Source organism: Dipteris shenzhenensis, chromosome 20 (assembly GCF_047967505.1).
Source record: "Dipteris shenzhenensis isolate YYH24624 ecotype China chromosome 20, Dip_SZ_1.0, whole genome shotgun sequence".
NCBI lineage: Eukaryota > Viridiplantae > Streptophyta > Polypodiopsida > Gleicheniales > Dipteridaceae > Dipteris > Dipteris shenzhenensis.
This window is the reverse complement of record NC_141615.1, coordinates 28,166,248-28,182,036: the sequence shown is the minus strand read 5'-3', so window position 1 is coordinate 28,182,036 and position 15,789 is coordinate 28,166,248. Positions and strand designations below refer to the sequence as shown.

General features: G+C 46.9%; 1 protein-coding gene across 4 annotated transcripts in view; it reads left to right on the top strand.

Annotated features, from left to right (window-relative positions):
- The window catches only part of LOC147889493 (oxidoreductase, zinc-binding dehydrogenase family protein), a 57,003-nt gene that overhangs the window by 21,453 nt on the left and 19,761 nt on the right, over positions 1-15,789 (top strand). For 2 of the 4 annotated variants that reach the window (XM_087391588.1, XM_087391586.1), the window contains exons 5-10: positions 7,703-7,831; positions 7,913-8,030; positions 8,169-8,247; positions 8,482-8,591; positions 8,703-8,833; positions 13,949-14,054. In XM_087391588.1, coding sequence (XP_087247714.1) covers positions 7,703-7,831; positions 7,913-8,030; positions 8,169-8,247; positions 8,482-8,591; positions 8,703-8,833; positions 13,949-14,054 — 673 coding nt within the window. The remainder of the gene's footprint in view (positions 1-7,702; positions 7,832-7,912; positions 8,031-8,168; positions 8,248-8,481; positions 8,592-8,702; positions 8,834-13,948; positions 14,055-15,789) is intronic. The other 2 variants (XM_087391587.1, XM_087391589.1) reach the window with 2 other exon arrangements.

The following is a 15,789-nucleotide window of genomic DNA, read 5'->3' as shown; positions in this document are numbered from 1 at the left end:
ATAATTTGGCTGTTCACATGTGGTTCTACCCCCCTCTCCTCTCCCCCGCTCCCTACCCCCCGCCTCAGCCCTCTCCTCTACCCCCCTCTCCTCTCCCCTGCTCCCTACTCCTCACCTCAGCCCTCTCCTCTACCCCTTCTCCCCGCTCCCTGCCCCTCCTCCCTCGCCCTCTTCTCCTCCTCCTCCTCCTCCCTCCTCATCCTCCCCTTCCTCCCTTTCCTCCTCAGCCCCTCCTCCTCCTCAGCTCACCTTCCTCCTCCCAAGCAGCTTAGTGCGGAAGGAACCTTGTTTGTGTTCGAGTCGGCCTCACCCACCTCGATTGGCGATTTCTCTACCTTCAGCCAATCTCTGTCCACTCCCACCGGCCGCGAAAACAATTGTTTTCTCAAAAGACGAGTTGAGCAGCCCAAAAAAGATACTGAGCAGGAGAGCTCGTCATTGCTCTTTGCTCGCATCCATGGGTCCCACCCGTCCAGGTTACATGCCAGGGACTGGATGCTCGCCACTCTACCTGGAGACCTCGCAGGGCACCTTACAGATGTTCGTCTGCTTGGGCGAGGTTTCTTCCAGATTGTTTTTGACTCCTCGGAGGTAGCTCGTACAGTGCTGCAGGCTAGCCTGTTAGCACTGAGCTCTAGGAGGATTTTTTTGACCCCTTTTTCTTTGAGGTTTGATCCTGTCGAGGAAGACAGCCGGACGACGTCAATGTTCATTAGATTTCCAGGCCTTCCTCAGGTGTACCATCGACTGCTACATTCCATTGGAGCCGCCTTTGGAGTGGTTACTGAGATCCCCACTCTCCCTGAGATGCCTACTTCAGCAGCAGAGACAGTTAGGTCCGATGGGGTACTGTGTGTTAGGGTCATTGTCTTTGACCCTAACATCTCGAATGACCACATCATGCTTCAGCGTCCAGATGGCTCCTTCTTCAGAAGGAGAGTCGAGATTGCAGGAAGACAGGATCAGTGTAGGATTTGCAGGACCCTTGGGCACTTTGCTAGAGACTGCCCAAGGAAAAAGAAAAGACCAAAAAGATCCACGGGTGTGCCTCATAGCTTCACCTGACCTGGACCTTCTTCATGACCAGTTCCTACCGCCTCACGAGCTGCTAGACCTTCGATTTCACAGCCAGGACCTTCAGCCTCTCGTCCTAGTACTTCTACAGCGCGTATAGGACAGTCAGCACGTCTTGCTCCGGTCGTTGCCCGCTGGGTGTCTGTTAGAGTTGGCGAGCCAGTATCTCAGGCTACCACTGATGGGACCATGGACACGTCTCTTCAAGCAGGAGACATCCCTATCCTGGTTCCATGTGCAGATGAGATTGCTCCTGACCCTGCTCAGATGCAAGAGCACTTATCTAGGGAGAACCTTCCTGCAGAGGCCCGTGCTTTACTTGAGGGGAGTGACAGAGTTGTGGCTGAGATCAGGCATATGTGTTTGCCTACATCTGACAGAGGTAAGGGGATTATTGGTTCCACTCCTCCTTCTGTAGGGCTCCTTCGCACTCCAGTGCCAGAGGCACTTCGCAGGAATTCATTTTCGGTTCTGGCAGACTTGGCTGAGTTTGAGGCAAAGGAGTTCGTACCCTCCACGCTTGGGGAGCATATCTTCCAGGAGAGAGTTTCCCTCTCTGCAGGGGGGGTGTGCTTTCCCCAGTTGACTTCCCTCCTCTTGATAGGAGGAATTCTTCACGAGAGAGGGCTTTTTTGGCTACTAGGTTGGGTAGGATCTTCCATCCAGCCTCCTCCTCTCGTAGATGAGGATTGTCAGTTGGAACGTTTAAGGCCTCAGGGATGTACCTCACCGCTGCCGCAGGCAACTGATTCTTAACCAACTTCATCCAGGTGTTACTGGGGTTCCCATGGACATTCTGATGATTCAGGAACACAAAATGGATGCCAGGGATTGTTCCAAGTCGGGTAAACTTCTTTCAGGCCACACTTTTTGGTCACCCGCCTTGGGCACCAGGGGAGGTACTTGCATTTCTGTTTCTTCTTCTATACTACCCTTGGTGATTGGACACAGGATCATAGTCCCTTCTAGAGCTCAGTGGATTATGCTTTTAATTGATGGGCATAAGGTTGGTCTTTTAAATCTTTATGTACCCAATTCTAGAGGGGAGCTTGTTCTTTTTTGAAAGGAACTGCTTTCTTGGTCACATATTGCAGATGCTTGGATTATAGGGGGTGATTTCAACATGGTTGAAATGCCCTCAGACAAAGGGGTGGTAGGGAAGGTGGCCTTCACTCCCTAGAGAGAGCAGCGTGGGATGCCTTCCTTTTTCAGTACAGCGGCAGGGATGCTTGGCATGATGATGCTTTTCACACTCAGCCACATTCTCTCCTGTTTTCTTGGTCAAACAGGAGATTGAAGATGCCTATACATGCACGGACTGTCAGATTTTATGTGGGTGATTGGGCTCTTGACAGAGGTGGTACTGTTTACATTGCAGCTGGGGTGTCTACTTCAGATCATTTGTCAGTGGTTTTGATGGTCTCAGATCCCCATGTGAGGCGCTGCTTTGCTAGTATCAGGATTCCAGATTCTTTCTATGCAGAGGAGGGTCTTATAGAGACAGTGTTGAGGACCTGGGTATCTCATTTGCAGGATGGACAGCTTTCTCCTTCAGATTTAGCCGCAACCCTCTCCGATATCAGTGACTTTTATATTTCAGTTGCTCGTATCAGAAGGGGTGAGATCTTGAGGCGTGAGATAGGTATCCGCCAGCAGTTGGCTGCCCTCCAGAGGGAGGAGTAGGAGAGGCCTACGGATGCATGGATTCAGGAGCGCCTTGCTACAGCAAGGGCTCAACAGCAGTCACTTTTAGATCAGAGAGTAGAGTATGCTTTTCACGCCAGAGAGTCATTTTGGACACAGAAGGGAGGTAGGGTCAACAAGCAGTCCTTCTCTACTCTTGGTCCCAGACATAGTAGGGAGAGCGTCTCACGGCTTGTTGACTTAGGCGGAGTTCTTCAGACACATCCAGAGGCCGCCTTGTAGGTTGCCACCGATTTCTATGCCTCCCTACTTATAGCAGATCCAGACACTCAAGCCACAGATGATGCTAGAGTGGTTATTTGGCGATACTTACCTGGGTTGATGACAGGGTATATGATTGTTTCACTTGATGCACCCTTCACCAATGTAGAGTTCAGGAGTGCTCTCTCTGCCCTTCACAAGGGCAAGTGTCCTGGTTCAGATGGACTTACCCCCCTTATTTTTTATTACTTTTTGGGATCAGATTGGGGATCATATTACCTCAGCCCTGCAGGGTGTATGGGACTCGAGTGAAATGCCAGAATCACTTACAGAGGGCCTCATTCATTTGATTCTGAAAGGGGGTTGCAGGAATTTAGTGTCTCAGTGGAGACCGATTACCTTGCTGGGTACCTTGTACAAAAACATGGCTAAAGCTATCAGCCTTCGTCTGCAGCCCTTTCTACTAGATCTTATCCATGATACGCAGATGGGTTTTGTGCATGGTAGGAGCATCTTTTATAACATCTTCTCATTTTGGGAGGCTTCGGAGTGGGCCATGCATAATGGCCACATGCTGGCCATTCTACTCTTGGATTTAGAGAAAGCTTATGACAGGGTAGACTGGGGCTTTCTGGAGGGCACACTTACTCGCTTTGGCTTCTCAGATGCATGGATCAGAGGGGTGTCAGCCCTCTATAGATAAGCCCACAGCCAGGTTCTTATTGGTGGAGTCAGGGGGGGAGACAAGTTTGAGATTACCAGATCAGTCCGTCAGGGTTGCCCCCTAGCCCCCTTTTTATTCCTTTTTGTGGCTGAGGCTATGAGCTATTACATTAGAGCTCAAGTTGGAATTGTAGGGCTCAGGCTTCCTCTGAGGCATGAGGATGAGCTCTGAGACAGTGAGTTGGCAGATGACACGACTGTTTTTTTGGATGCCCATTGCCACTCCATAGACACTGAATTCATTCAGGATAGCATTGGATTTGTTTTGCATTGTGGCAGGTGCACACATTTATTGGAACAAATCCAATGGCTTTTGGATTAGTGATGAGGACACTCCAGTCTGGGGGATTGACATAGGGTTCACTTGGATTCAGAGGGGAGTCTCCGTCAGATATCTGGGATGCCAGGTTGGGTTGGGCATCTCTCCGGCACAACAGTTCGCTCATGTGTTGGAGAGTATCAGGAGGAAACTCATCTTTGGGAGTTTAGCCATACTTGACCTTGCATCTAGAGTTGTGGTTGTGAACCAGGTATTGTTGGCCACTGCTTGGTTTGTTTGCTCATGTTGATGCAGATTTGGAGATTGTATCGCTCAGCTCATGAGACCTATCAGGAACTTCCTATGGAGCGGTTTAGATTGCACCTCAGATGTTGTATCCAGGGTGGCTTGGGAGACCCTCATTCTCCCCACATGAGAAGGGGGTCTCAATATTATTGACCCGAGCTTGCAGAGTATGGCCTTGCTCTGCAAGTTTGTAGTACGTGGATTGATGCTTAGACAGGAGCCTTGGAAGGATTTTTTCTCACGCATCATTCAGTCTTGCACCCCTTCTCATGGGGGAGATTGGTTGGATAGCAGCAGATGGATCTTTACTTCAGCCCATCTCCCCCACCTTCCCCTCTCATGGCTGCTATTCTGAAAGCTTGGGGCAGCTTCAGAAACACACTTCGCAGAGTTCCATCCACTTCTCATGAAGAGATTCAAAGGCAGCCAGTCATGTGGAATGACTCGATTTTGGATCATCATGGCAGATCACTAGGAGTGTCACATTATATGCAGTGGTCTAGATGGGAGAGGGGACCTACCTCTACTGTAGGCGCTTGGCAGGCCTTTATGAGACTTCCAGAGGATCAGAGATTTTTAGCAGTTGGCCACCTCAGAGGGAGTGCACTTAGGATACAGCAGATACATGCAGCCCATTCCGCCAGAGTGGATTGACACAGATGACATGCCGCTTACAGAGTCCACTTGGTGGGGAGCATTCTCAGGGACGGGCATTCCGTTACAGGTCATTGCATTGCAGGATGCACATGAGGAAGGATACCCTTGTCTTTGATGTTTAGTCGGGAGGCATACTTATTAGATCTTTTAATGATATTCTTTTGGAGGTTGCATTTCAGCATGTTAGGATTGCAGGATTCATGGAGTGGGGTAGGGATTCACAGTGGTATCTTGACCCTGATCCTATTCTCCTTGCGTTGGGGTCTTGGAGACTCTGGCTATACGGTGGCTCCCCTATTAGGTTCTTGCAGTGGGACCCAGGGGAGTGGGAATGGATTGATGAGGGGCACCAAGAGAAGAGCTTTCCTTCTTTCGATATACAGTTAGAAATGCCCGAAGATTTCAGCTCAGCAGTAGAGGTTGGAGGCCCTCCAGAGCACCACACTGGGATGGTTTTTAGATCTCCGCAGCTATGCGGAAGAACTTTTGGCGTAGGCTCTGGAAATCCCTCAGGAATAGAAAGGTCACTCTTTTCTTTTGGCTTTCTATTCATGGAGGGATTGCAGTGAACTTGTGGAGATCCAGGTTCGGGGCTGACCCTACTTGTCCTCGTTGTCGCATGGCAATTGAGTCAGTACATCATTGCCTTTGGGAGTGTAGACAGGCGAGGACGATCTAGAAAGGTGTTGCTAGGATTTTTAGCATCTTTCATATAGCACCTTTCTATATGACCTGGGGTTCTGTGGCTTGATTATCTCTTACTGGCCCACATGTGTTCTTCGAGGGACATGATCCAGATCCAACTTTCATTGTACGGTGACATTTAGTGGAGTCTTGTTCCCTTCAGGATGTTCCCCACACTCCTTTCAGAGCTGCTCATGCGTCAGTAGACACGTCTTGGGAGATTTTGGCTAGCATTGCAGCTTGGCATATTTGGAGAGCCAGGTGTACAGAGGCGATGGAGGTTATCCAGGCTCACCCTTCCCAGACTATAGCCAGTATTTGGACTGACACAGTACACACTTTGATGGCCATTTGGGCAAGCATGCAGGGATCCTCCAGAACAGCCACTGCCAGGAGAGTAACCTTTTTCAGAGTTTGGAGGGGATCTCCTTTCTTCTCTGAGTTGCCTTCAGGGTTGAGATGGCATTTTCAGCCTCCGCCTTGGTTCTTTATTAGCTCACTTTGAGCTGTTTTTTCATGCATTGCATGATGTACTCCTGCATTTGAGCTTGCTCTCGCGGTTTTCATTCATACTTAATGAATTTTTTGAAAAAAAAAAAGTAGGAATTTCATGTCTAGATTGATTTGTCATAGTGGTAGGTATAGTTGGGATCTAGATGTCACCTCCCCGGTGACATGGAGCAGCAAGTATGGTTGGCAAAATGACCAGCGCATGGAGCTGTGAAAGACCCTGGAATAGGGCGTGATGGCTGGTAAAAGCAGGCCCTGGAATGGGTAGCATAAGAGGCCAGCAATGGGCATATTTCTAGGCAGCCAAGGGTTCCCTGGTCAGCCATAGCAGGTTGGCCAAGCTGGACAGTCTGGTGTGGTGGTCCATCCGGTTGGTAGACCCACAGATTGGGTTGGGCCCTAGACTGGCCAAATTTGAGGTCAACTTTCCATACTCGTGTGTTCACATTTACTGCTCTCTTGGACAGACTTGTAAACTGGATAGTCTACATGTGCTGCTGATGTGGTAGGCAATTGCCTGTCTGGCTGTGTGTGCCATATGCAGACCCTACTCTCGATAATGCAGTCCTACATGTTGTGTCAGAATGCCTACACAAGGTGGCACCTTTTCTACGAGTGTTCCTTCGCTTGGTTTGCTGGCCCATGGCAGCCATATTTAAAGAGACAAATAGCAATATGCACGCATAAAACTAACAAGTGCAAATGACAATTTATTTTTGGCATACCTTGTCCTCAGTCTCACGTTAAGAGTAAAGAGAATATGTGATGAATGTTGGTAATAAAGTAAGTCAATTACGTTCAATCTTAAGGGCTTGAAGCTGTAGCATTAATGTGACTATTATGAATTTGAAGTTGCATCCATCCCAGTAAATCTGCAAAACTCGATGGAACTCTCAAATTGGAAACCTTATCTGGGGAAATGGTACGATATTTTGATGCAGGACAGAGTATCACCTACTGCAAGTGCCCACTTCTAGCATGAACGTAGCAAAGGCTATGAACCAAGACAATAGTTGTCAAGTGAACTCACATCTTCCATAATTAAAAACAAGAGATTGTATGAAATGTCCATGCTTGTTAGCCTATACATCTCAAACAAAAGCTAAACAGTTCAAGCACTATCCTAATAGACAATCCAAGTAGTGGGAAACTTGAGCAAAGCTAGTATTGAATTGGAGCAGGACGTGTTGTGATGTGTTTCTTTAAAGAGTGTATCTAAGTTGACGCCTGAATATAAATAATAGTGATTATATTTGGTATCATTGTAATGAATTTATGTTTGATAGTAGCATTCTGTTCTTTAAGCTAGTAGGCTGGCCCTCGCTCTTTTGCTTGCTTCTGCTCTCTTAGAAGCTTGATATTACAAGCTAGAGTCTCTTAAGGAAGAAAGTAAGGCATTAAATTGATCTTAATCTGATAGGTTCTTGTTGTACTATGCAAGGGTGCATGTGGACCCATTTGATTACTTAAGGGGCTCCTAATAGATGAAAAACCTTATGGAACAATACATCGCATTTCATTTGTTATTAGTGGACTACTTAAGTTGTGGATGTGTGCTCACAAAGTAATGGATTTTTTGGGTAGAGTCGCTTGCCGGAGCTGCTCTTTTGAAACACAATTTAGCTCAACCTCACTGCGGCCCTGTGAATGGAAGTTAGCAAAGATTCTGTCGACACTACATGGCTTTGGGTGCTCATACAATTTTGAGCATAGGTGAGCTTTTGAGAGACATGTCTTCTTACTGTTCTTTGCATATGGATCAGACTGCTAATTCAACATTCCTTATGATTAAAGAATTCCAGTTTTTTCAAATAAGCTTTCAAAGAAGAGGTTGCTGGATGTGTTTTTTTCGGCAATATCAGTGGAAGCATCTCACTTAGAATCTGCTGTAGCTGTGGTGGATGGTACCCTGGTAAGATTTTCTACTTGCAGTCCCTGTTAGCTTATGATTTCTAGGTAGACTTTGCCGTATCTTTATAGTTTGATGAGGCTATGTGACTTGCCTATCAAAAAGTCTTATAATGTTTTATTTCTCCGGTATACATTCTAGCAGATATCTGAAGATAAGGTGTTGGCTGGCCAAACCAGCCATGAAGTAGAACTATTCTTACCATATGACTATGGTGAAGGTAGACCTTTGTTTGCTCTCTACAGCACTTTGGGATGACTCTTTACAATTTGAACATTCTGTGGCTCTTTGCATGTGCATTTATAGACCGTTGATTTGGCTTTATGCCCGCTTGACACCCTAACTCAAGTGAAACGTGCACTTAATTGCATGTCTTTTTACGTTAAAAGGCAGGAAAGATACAATTGCTACAGGAGAAACTAACTAGTGACTTTCTGACACCTTGCCTGTGAAGATTTGAGTAGTGGTCAAGTTGCTGGTCTTGCTGTCCTAAGTGGTTCTGTGCGAGCACATGCATACTGTTTCTCCCGCGAGCCTCTGTCACATGCTGTTGCAGATCTGAAGGCAAGGATTTTAGTTTTCTCTAGATTGAAGCTCTTGCTCTGTGTCATGTGAGCTTTTGCAGCTCGTGCTTCTTCATGGCTATGGCATGAAATCATGTGGGTCTGTGTACAGGCAGACATAGTCAAGAGCTTGAGAAGCAGGCTTGAGATTCTTTATGATGAAGTGGATCCAGCTTTGCAAGATGCAAATGCAAACTCAAAAAGCTTGCAGAGTACGACCACATTGCTTCCTCTCCTAAAGATGTGAGTGACTCTTTCACATGCTGTGCGTACTTTTACAGACTTCTTTTGTCTCAGATGCAAATATCTAAGCTGAGTTCAGGAGAGGAAACAATATGACAAGTGTGACTAAAACATGAGAAAATGTTTTAACTACTAAGAGTGCTAATGGCTTGACAAATCAGTGCCTGCTGCTTTCATGAGATGAATGTAATTTGTTGGCCATGGGTCAGCCATGTGTTCGCTGACTGTTTGGTCAAATGTCTTGCCCACATGCTCTGCTGGCTGTAGTATTAAGAGTTCAATGCTTCAACCTGAGACATCCACCTATATCTAGATGCTCAAACATGTGAAGCCCTCATATGGGAAGAAGCCAAATGAGCAATAGATTCAGCCAACCATGGCTGAGTAAGGACATTGCATGTAAACCCCTGCAATTCATGGATTTGCCAGACATTGGAGGGTCCGTCAAGGACCCTAGATTTGGATGATACAATGATGCTTATCAGCCGTTTGCATCACTGATGGTATGGCAAACAAGTCAGTTGATGATGCACACAGAAGTTGGAAGATGACGTGGCACAAGTCATCGTGATGATGTGGCATTGGTTGATAGTTGATGATGTGGCATAGTCTACTGTATATGCTGTGAGCTGACATGGCAGGTGCTTTGTGGTCGATTGCCACATGGCATGCAAGTTGGATGACCTGCAGTTGGCCCCTTCCATCTGGTCGGGCTACATAAGGTGGGGTTGCACTCCCTCTCCATCATAAAAACATCAGCCCCTCACCTTAGGTTTCCCACTCCATCCAACACTTGGAGAAACGTTTAGGAGGCTACCAGCATTTAGTAGGAGAGAGTGGCTAGTTCATCTTCATCCTGTTAATATGTGGGAATAGTCTTGTGTTATTGCTTCCAGTTTTGTTTATATGTGCATGCTGAATCTCTTATGTGTTACTCCCAAGAGAAGCCACAAGAAGTACCCTAGCTGCTTGCTGTTCAAGAAGATAATTTGCAGCACACTGGACAGAAAACACATGCATCCTCTCATGAGGTATAAGGAATCAAAATGTATTTACAGTTTGCTGTTTTCTGTGTGGCAAGTAGTACTCTGTTTCAAAATAGAGACATTGATGATCAAGAACATTATCATGGATGGGTTATATATCACCGTAAAGGGCGTGACAGCCATTCAAGCCAAAGTGGTATATGATCCCAGTGGATGTGTGGTATGTGGATATTGATGCCATTCAAAGCTCGCATGACAAACAAGAGGGAGTAGCAGAGCTCTCTCATACCGTTGGTCCAAGGTCAACTGTCATGGTAAGAGACAGCTCCAAATGTGCAGTGAAAAAAATAGGTAGTAGCTTTAACATAGGATCAACAGAGCACTGTGTCACTATCCGATACCAGACCGGTGGGATCAATGCCTCAGCCTTGCATTGACAATAGAGACAAGTCCAATTGATCTTGCCACTTGCCTGCTCAGAACAATGAACATACAGCCCAACGATGTTGCATAATCCTTTCAACAAATCACAATTGAAACCCCCAATCACATGCTCTAGTATTATCCTGCTGGTGGTATCACAGCTCTGGTGCATAAATTCTTGTATGATCATGCTGTTTCACCAGCATTGACGTGCCTGTGTCAACCAACCTGTGCCTGCGCATCGATCTAGTGAGATCACAATCCCTCAGCATCATAAATGCTAGTACATCAGCAGCTAACATAAAGCCCACCAGATCTCGTTGCTCAGATGTTCACTCCAATGATGACACAGGGAACAACTTGATATATATGCTCGTCAGTTAGCACAAAGAGCAAGCAGTAGAAGAAGTGCACTATGTGGAACATGTGCCATCATTTGTCTTCAAATATTAAGCTGTCACTGATTATTGGCCTGATTTCCTAGCCACAGCTGAGAGTTATGGTGCTGTTCAGGTGAGATTGCCACTGCTTGTTGCAGTTCATTGTTAGACTTGATGCATGTGCATACATGGGCACATGGGACAGGGCTAGCCCCTAGGACATGTTGTTAAGGTCACCTCCCCATCTGTAAGCCCTGTATGAGGAGAGGATTGGGGGGGTGGACCTAGGTCTTGACAGACTGACACATGGGCAGGGCCTATAGAAGGAGCAGATGCTGGGGACAGAAAACCCTCGATCTGGCCTGGCAGGAGGCAGATCTGGAGCAGCAGCATGATGTGGTAATCCAGGAGCATAACTGCTTTGATGGCGACACACTTGGGAGAGAGTATGGCAGGTTCAAGGCCTGCAACAGGACCTGCAAGGTGGCGTTACAATGGGACCGGCAGAGGGCTTGTACATGGCGAAGATATGGCGCAAAGGGTCGGCCATAGACTAGCCTGGTTAGGGCTGGTTGGAGCCAGCCAACCAGGGCAACTTATGGGCAACCAAGGGACTGGGTCCCTGCAAAGTTATGGGCCAATTGGCCCTGGTTTTAAGCTCCAGGAGGGGCCAGAACAGGTCGGCCAGGAGGGGGGAAACTGACTGACCAGGTCGGCCAGTCTGTGGCACCTGGGTCGGTGGTATTTCCAGCTCTCTGGGCCTATAAAAGGAGGGCCTTTGTGCCCTCATATCTCATTCACTTGGAGCAGCACTTCAGGGAGCAGCAGATCAGCCACCTGTGGGCCTACATCTAGAAGAAGACAAGTGGGCTGTAGAGCTGCAGACCTAGATGGGGAGGTGACCTTTCCAACACCCCCTCTCACCGACACATCTTGGCCCAATGCCAACACGTCGACGACGTTGCCCCAATAGCTCCCATGATGAAACCCTCTGGCACAATCCGGTGTTAATTCCAGTTCCTGGCCTTTCAACTAGTGGCTCCTGCTCCTCCAGGTCTGGTCTTGCACAGGCAAACCATCTTGGTACACAAGTCCATCCATGGTAGCACCCGTTTGCACCACCACCACCATTCGCATTCCCATCTTCGAACTCGAGCAATCCAAACGCCACGATCTTCCAGTTGTCCCCCTCACAAGGAGTGAACACAAACTTCTTAAACTTATGTGCTTAAAATAGATGTGCAGACTCATCAATAGACAATGATCAAGCCAGATATAGAAGCTACCAAAAGAATATATTTCCGTCGAAAACTATGGACACAATACAAAGAGAGACTAAAGCGTGGTCCACCACATACGTCTACTATCTGCCGGATATCTCTAGACTTGAGCTCGCGTGCTCCACCTCGAGCGTATGTAGACTCTTTGTCCAGATTCCTTCGACTTTGCTGTCCGGAAGCCAGCCTAGGTGGGCAGCACTTTGCTAACTTATAGCCCCATAGACTGGGATATGTTAGGATTTCCAGACATGATCAATATCTGTTAGGTCTTCGCTTGTCTTTAAGGCCTTTATGTTCACAACTTTGAGACGGACCTGGGTCTGGAGAAACTGACAGATGGGAAGGGTATTGACTGCCATGTGGGCAGGAATCAAAGAGAGGAGAGAAGGGTACCTGGAGGGACCAGCATGGCTGCACCAGAAAGCGCCTATAGAAGGAGCAGATTGCTGGGGCAGAAAACCCTAGATCTGGCCTGGCTGGAGGCAGATCTGGAGCAGCAGTATGGCGTGGTAATCCAGGAGCATAGGCACCTTGATGGTGACACATTTGGTAGAGAGTATGGGCAGGTTCATGGCCTGCAACAGGACCTGCAAGATGGCGCAACAATGGGGCCCCGGCAGAGGGCTGGCACATGGTGAAGATATGGTGCAATAGGGTCGGCCATAGACTAGCCTGGTTAGGGCTGGTTGGAGCCAGCCACCAGGGCAAGTTATGGGCAGACCAAAGGGCTGGGCCCCTGCTGCAAAGTTATGGGCCAATTGGCCCTGGTTTTAAGCAGTAGAAGGGGCCAGAAAGAAAGAAAGAAAGAAAGAACGAAAGAATGAAAGAAATTTTATTAAGTCTTCGGAAGACCGATGGTTCTATGAGACTATGAAAATCCTAGTACAAACGAGCTGTTGAGGGTGGAGCTACTAAACGAGCATCCAGAAACCGGCCTATAGGGGTTATTGTAGCCCTTGTTAGGTGCAGAGCTATGACCAGGAGACATCACAGGACCACATCCGTGAGCGGCCGACAACACTCTATTGTCGATTTCATGCCTACATTGCCTCATCCACCCTGATGTCCTGATGATGATGATGATGATGAGATTGATATGTAGTCGACCACTGACATGACTATGTTGTACTTAGTACTATCATTTTGCATTTTTTGGATTCTGCATTGGTGTGGAGGCTGGTTTAGTAGCTCCACCCTCAGCTCGTTTGTACTAGGATTTTCATAGTCTCATAGACCCATCGGTCTTCTGAAGACTTGATGCAGACAATTGTATCGCCAGGGTGTCTGATCATTAACCAACAAGGGTCCCATGATGCCTTTCCTTTAATCCTGCTATGACTTACAATACATTCACACACTGCAATTTCCATCTTAGCAACAATTAATAATATTTTTTTGCAGAACAATAGCTATGTATCATATACAGTTATGATGATGCGAGTGGAAGAGCCTTTCCACTTTTGCACTATCTGTTGGACCCTTGTAGTGGAAAGTTTTGAAATAAAATTGTCTGTTGAATCAGTTTGAACTGTGTGGTGCAATGATCAGAAGACAAGAATGAGATTCATGTCAGTTGACCTTCTAGTTTCTCGGTCTCTTAGAATTGGATATAAGGCAGATATATATGAAAGTAGGAAAGTATCTGAAATTCGAAGTAGTTCAGTCTTTGCCATTTTGTCAACTTTATTGTGTATCAAAGCCTGTTGTGTTTGATTGGGATCATGTATATCAAAAGCCAGACTATGAATTTGATTTTGAGCATGGAGAAGATCACTGATTTCAGTCATTACACTTGCTATTGATTACATAGGCAAGCGGGCTTTGACTTCTTTGGTGACTTCTTTAAGTGTAACTCCATAGGCATAATTGCTCAAGATCATGTCTATCCGGCAGCACTTCTTCCCAGCATGTGACATTTAAAGTGGGCGTGTTATGATTACATTGTTTCCATTGGTAAGGTTATTTTGTTAGTTTTAAGCGAGTATTGAGACTTATCCTGGCTGCAATGTGGTTGCAACTGTATTACAATTTGCTTTGGATGGGCAGTGAAGATGCGGTGGAATATCGATGCAAGCTTCCATGCCGTATATTTTTTCCATGGCTCGAAGGAGTTTTAGTTTGCGACTACATGCAAGAGGGTGAAACCTTGGAGGTCAGCTTTAATCATTGCTATTTTGTAGTTCGAAGCTTTCCCTTTGGTTTCCGGCTTATTTTAGAGGGAATACGTTATCAGGGACATGTTTCTCATGCATTATAAAATTGCAAGAACAATTTGATAAATCAAATCAGCATTTAAAACAGATTAAATCAAATTTGCATGCATTATAAAATTGCACTAACAATTTGATAAATCAAATCAGCATTTAAAACAGATTAAAGGAAAGCTAAATTCTAAATTTTGTGGTGTTGTTGAAAACAATCAGAGAGATAAGATTTCCTCTCATAGACAGTCTATGAGATAGTAAAAACCATGTTGAATGACAAATTGTGAAGCCCCATATATGAGAGAGAGAGAGAAAGAAAGAAAGAAAGAAATTTTATTAGAGTCTTCGGAAGACCGATGGGTCTATGAGACTGAAAGAAAACTTGATACAAATCACAGTAAGGGTGGAGCTACTGAAACAAGCATCATCACCCGTGCTGAACCCTAAGTCTGATCATACATAATCAAATACATCTGGATGTGACAATGAAAAGAAAAGGACTGGAGCGGAGCGGAATCCTCTGTATGTCATGTCGCCCTGGCTGGTGCATAGCTGGTGATGGGACGTTGGCGCCCGTCAAGGGGTGCCGTGCGTCTCGGTCTCCTGGACGAGGCTTGACACAAGATCAAAGCCACCGTGACTCCCATGGGACGTATCCCGGGTCTAAACAATGACGGGAGGTTCCCCAGAGTGATCTGTGTCCCCTCGATGTCTCGTGTGTTGTGCTGCGGTCGTCGGGTCGGGGTCTCTGTCACGTTTGTGGCTAGAGACTGGACGATCAATGTCACTCGATGGGAAGAACTCTGTGATCCTGCTTTGAGAGGTGTCTGATGATGTGGCCAAGCCCCGTCGCCTGAGTAAGTACTCTCTGTGTCGGACCTCCTCGTGAATGAAGGATGCGAGGCATCTCTGATCTGGGTAGGCAAGGAATCTGGAAAGGAGCCCGGAGCCGTCTCTGAAGAGGTGGTGGTAGTGACCTCGGATCTCGTAGTACACTGGGCACTTGAAAAAAAAATGCTCCTCCGAATCAGCCTCCTGACAGTCGCACAATATGCATAAGCGATGCTCACTAGGAATCCCCTCTGCTTTGCCGCTCTCTATGTGGAGGTGGTGTGATGATACCCGAAACTGTCCGATGGAGATCCGTAGTGAGTGACGCATATGAAGCTCAGTGTACCCTGGTGGTGTGATGAATCCCTCCTCCGAAATACAAAGACAATAATCTCTGTAGAAACTCAGCTTCATTGGAAGCTCCCTCGGCTCCAACCAGGTCCTAAAGGTCTGTAGCTGCAGGAGATCCTCTCGAATGACTTGGTTGGTGTGTGGCCCAATTGGGATGGTGGGTGGGAGTACCGGAGGGGCATCTAAATTGTACTGAAAAGGAGGTATCCTATCGATGTGGAACCCTAGTCTCACAAACCATCTGTGAGTCAGTGCATACCAGCATCGCTCATCTTCCTTTGCTGCCAACCTCATGGAGGAATCGAGAGCCAACCATGGCAACCTTTGTCTCCCTGATGTGCAGTCCCCATATGATCTAACCCGGTGTAAATATGTGATGGTCTGAAAGGCTGCATCTAGCTGGAGTGGAGAAGCACCAAACTCGGCTTGAATGATGTGATGTGGTATAGACGGTTTCCCCCGATCATCCGTGAGAGCACGAGGATTTGCAGGTGCTCCATC